This window comes from Gekko japonicus, unplaced genomic scaffold (genome assembly GCF_001447785.1).
Source record: "Gekko japonicus isolate JY-2015 unplaced genomic scaffold, Gekko_japonicus_V1.1 scaffold4055, whole genome shotgun sequence".
Lineage (NCBI taxonomy): Eukaryota > Metazoa > Chordata > Lepidosauria > Squamata > Gekkonidae > Gekko > Gekko japonicus.
Genome location: NW_015173261.1, coordinates 7 through 1814, shown reverse-complemented (window position 1 = coordinate 1814; position 1808 = coordinate 7). Strand labels below are relative to the sequence as shown.

The following is a 1808-nucleotide window of genomic DNA, read 5'->3' as shown; positions in this document are numbered from 1 at the left end:
GAGCTTGTAAGCCACTCTGAGACTCTGTGAAGGGTGGGGTATAAATCCAATCTCTTCTTCTTCTGGTGTAGGTTGGAGCTGCCCTGCAAACCAAGGATATTTTTCAGTTCCCATCATGGGCTCAAATGAAGCCATAGAGATCTTAGGAGTAGCACCAGGAAAACTAACTCCGGTTGCCTTTGAGTAATGCCTAGGTTTGTCAACTCTGGGTTGGGAAATCCCTGGAGATTTGGGGGGTGGGGTCGCTGGGGAGGGCGGGGTTGGAGGAAGGGAGGGACTTCAGTGGGTATCACACCACCTTCCAGAGCAGCCATTTCCTTCAGGGACACTGATCTCTGTAATCTGGAGATCAATGGTAATAGTGGGAGATCTCCAGCCACCACCTGGGGACTGGCAACCCTAGGTACAATGCCATAGAGTCCACCATCCAAAGCAGCCATTTTCTCCAGGGGAACTGATCTCTGCGGATGTGAAAGACCTCAGCCTGAGACCCTGGAGGGACATGGAGAGGGGCTGTGGCTCAGTGGCAGAGCATCTGCTTGGCATGGAGAAGGTCCCAGGTTCAATCCCCGACATCTCCAGTTAAAAGGATCTGGCCATAGCTGATGTGAAAGACCTCAGCCTGAGACCCTGGAGGGACATGGAGAGGGGCTGTGGCTCAGTGGCAGAGCATCTGCTTGGCATGGAGAAGGTGCCAGGGTCAATTCCCGACACCTCTATAATGAAAGAATGCACAAAAAAAACAACAACGCATTGTTACGAATACATGTTGTTATGAATACATGTTGTTATTTTCAGGGCTTTTTTTGTAGAAAAAGCCCAGCAGGAACTCATTAGCATAACAGGCCTGATGTGAAAGACCTCAGCCTGAGACCCTGGAGAGCAGCTGCCAGTCTGAGTAGACGATACTGACTTTGATGGGCCAAGGGTCTGATTCCGTATAAGGCAGCTTCATAGGTTCATGTGTTCATGAGCTCAGTTGTAATCCCGGGAGATGTCTAGCCACCACCTGAAGGCTGCAAAATTACAAAGCAGAAATACACAGTAAAGCAGAAACACCAATCAAAAACACCAATTGAACACCAACTTCTCCTCTATAATGAAAGAATGCACAAAAAAAATAACAACATGTATTCGTAACAAATTGTTACAAATACATGTTGTTATTATCCGTTCCTGTGCGTTCCTGCACCAAAATAGTCCTGGTTATTTTTGTGCATTATTTCATTATAGAGGAGATGTTGGTGTTCAGTTGGTGTGTTCATTTACACAGTTCTTGATTGGTGTTTCTACCATCTGGAGGCTAGTAACACCCAGCAGAGTAGCAACAGGCTGCTGCACAACACTTGGCACACAACTCTTAAAACTCTGACATACCTTTTTCATTTGCAAAGGCCTCCACCAGCTGCCGGCCTTCCTCTCCTATCTGATGCTCCAGATCTTTCTGCTCGATCACCAGCTTCTGTAGAATCGCTCGCCCGAAATGTCTTTGCTGCCACCAGGTTTCACCGTTGGAAAACATAATACCTGCAGCAAACGAGAGGCAGATGTATGATGTTGGGGTACGGGGAGGCCCACAGTTGGATCTGGTCCTCAAAGCAATTTTGATCAGGCAGCACCTGATCAGAAGTTAGATTGTGGTGACGAATGTGACCAGCTTGTACCAAATACCAGAACGGAGCATGGAAACTCACTAGTGCTCCTTATGACAGGAGAGGGAGATCCCCACCCCAAATCCCGTGACTGAAAAGGGGGGGGATGTCCTTTGGGTTAATCTCCATGTGAGGCCTGGAGACCAATGTTCCCTC

The 1808-nt window shown here is 48.1% G+C and overlaps 1 protein-coding gene across 1 annotated transcript in view; it reads right to left on the bottom strand.

The window, feature by feature from the left end:
• Positions 1-1527, bottom strand: part of LOC107120164 (cytochrome P450 2J2-like) — a gene marked incomplete at its 5' end in the record, with an annotated part of 32896 nt that extends 31369 nt beyond the window's left edge. Inside the window, one exon of the mRNA XM_015422811.1 lies at positions 1378-1527. Within this exon, the coding sequence (XP_015278297.1) occupies positions 1378-1527 (150 nt within the window). The remainder of the gene's footprint in view (positions 1-1377) is intronic.
• Positions 1528-1808: the final 281 nt, after the last annotated feature.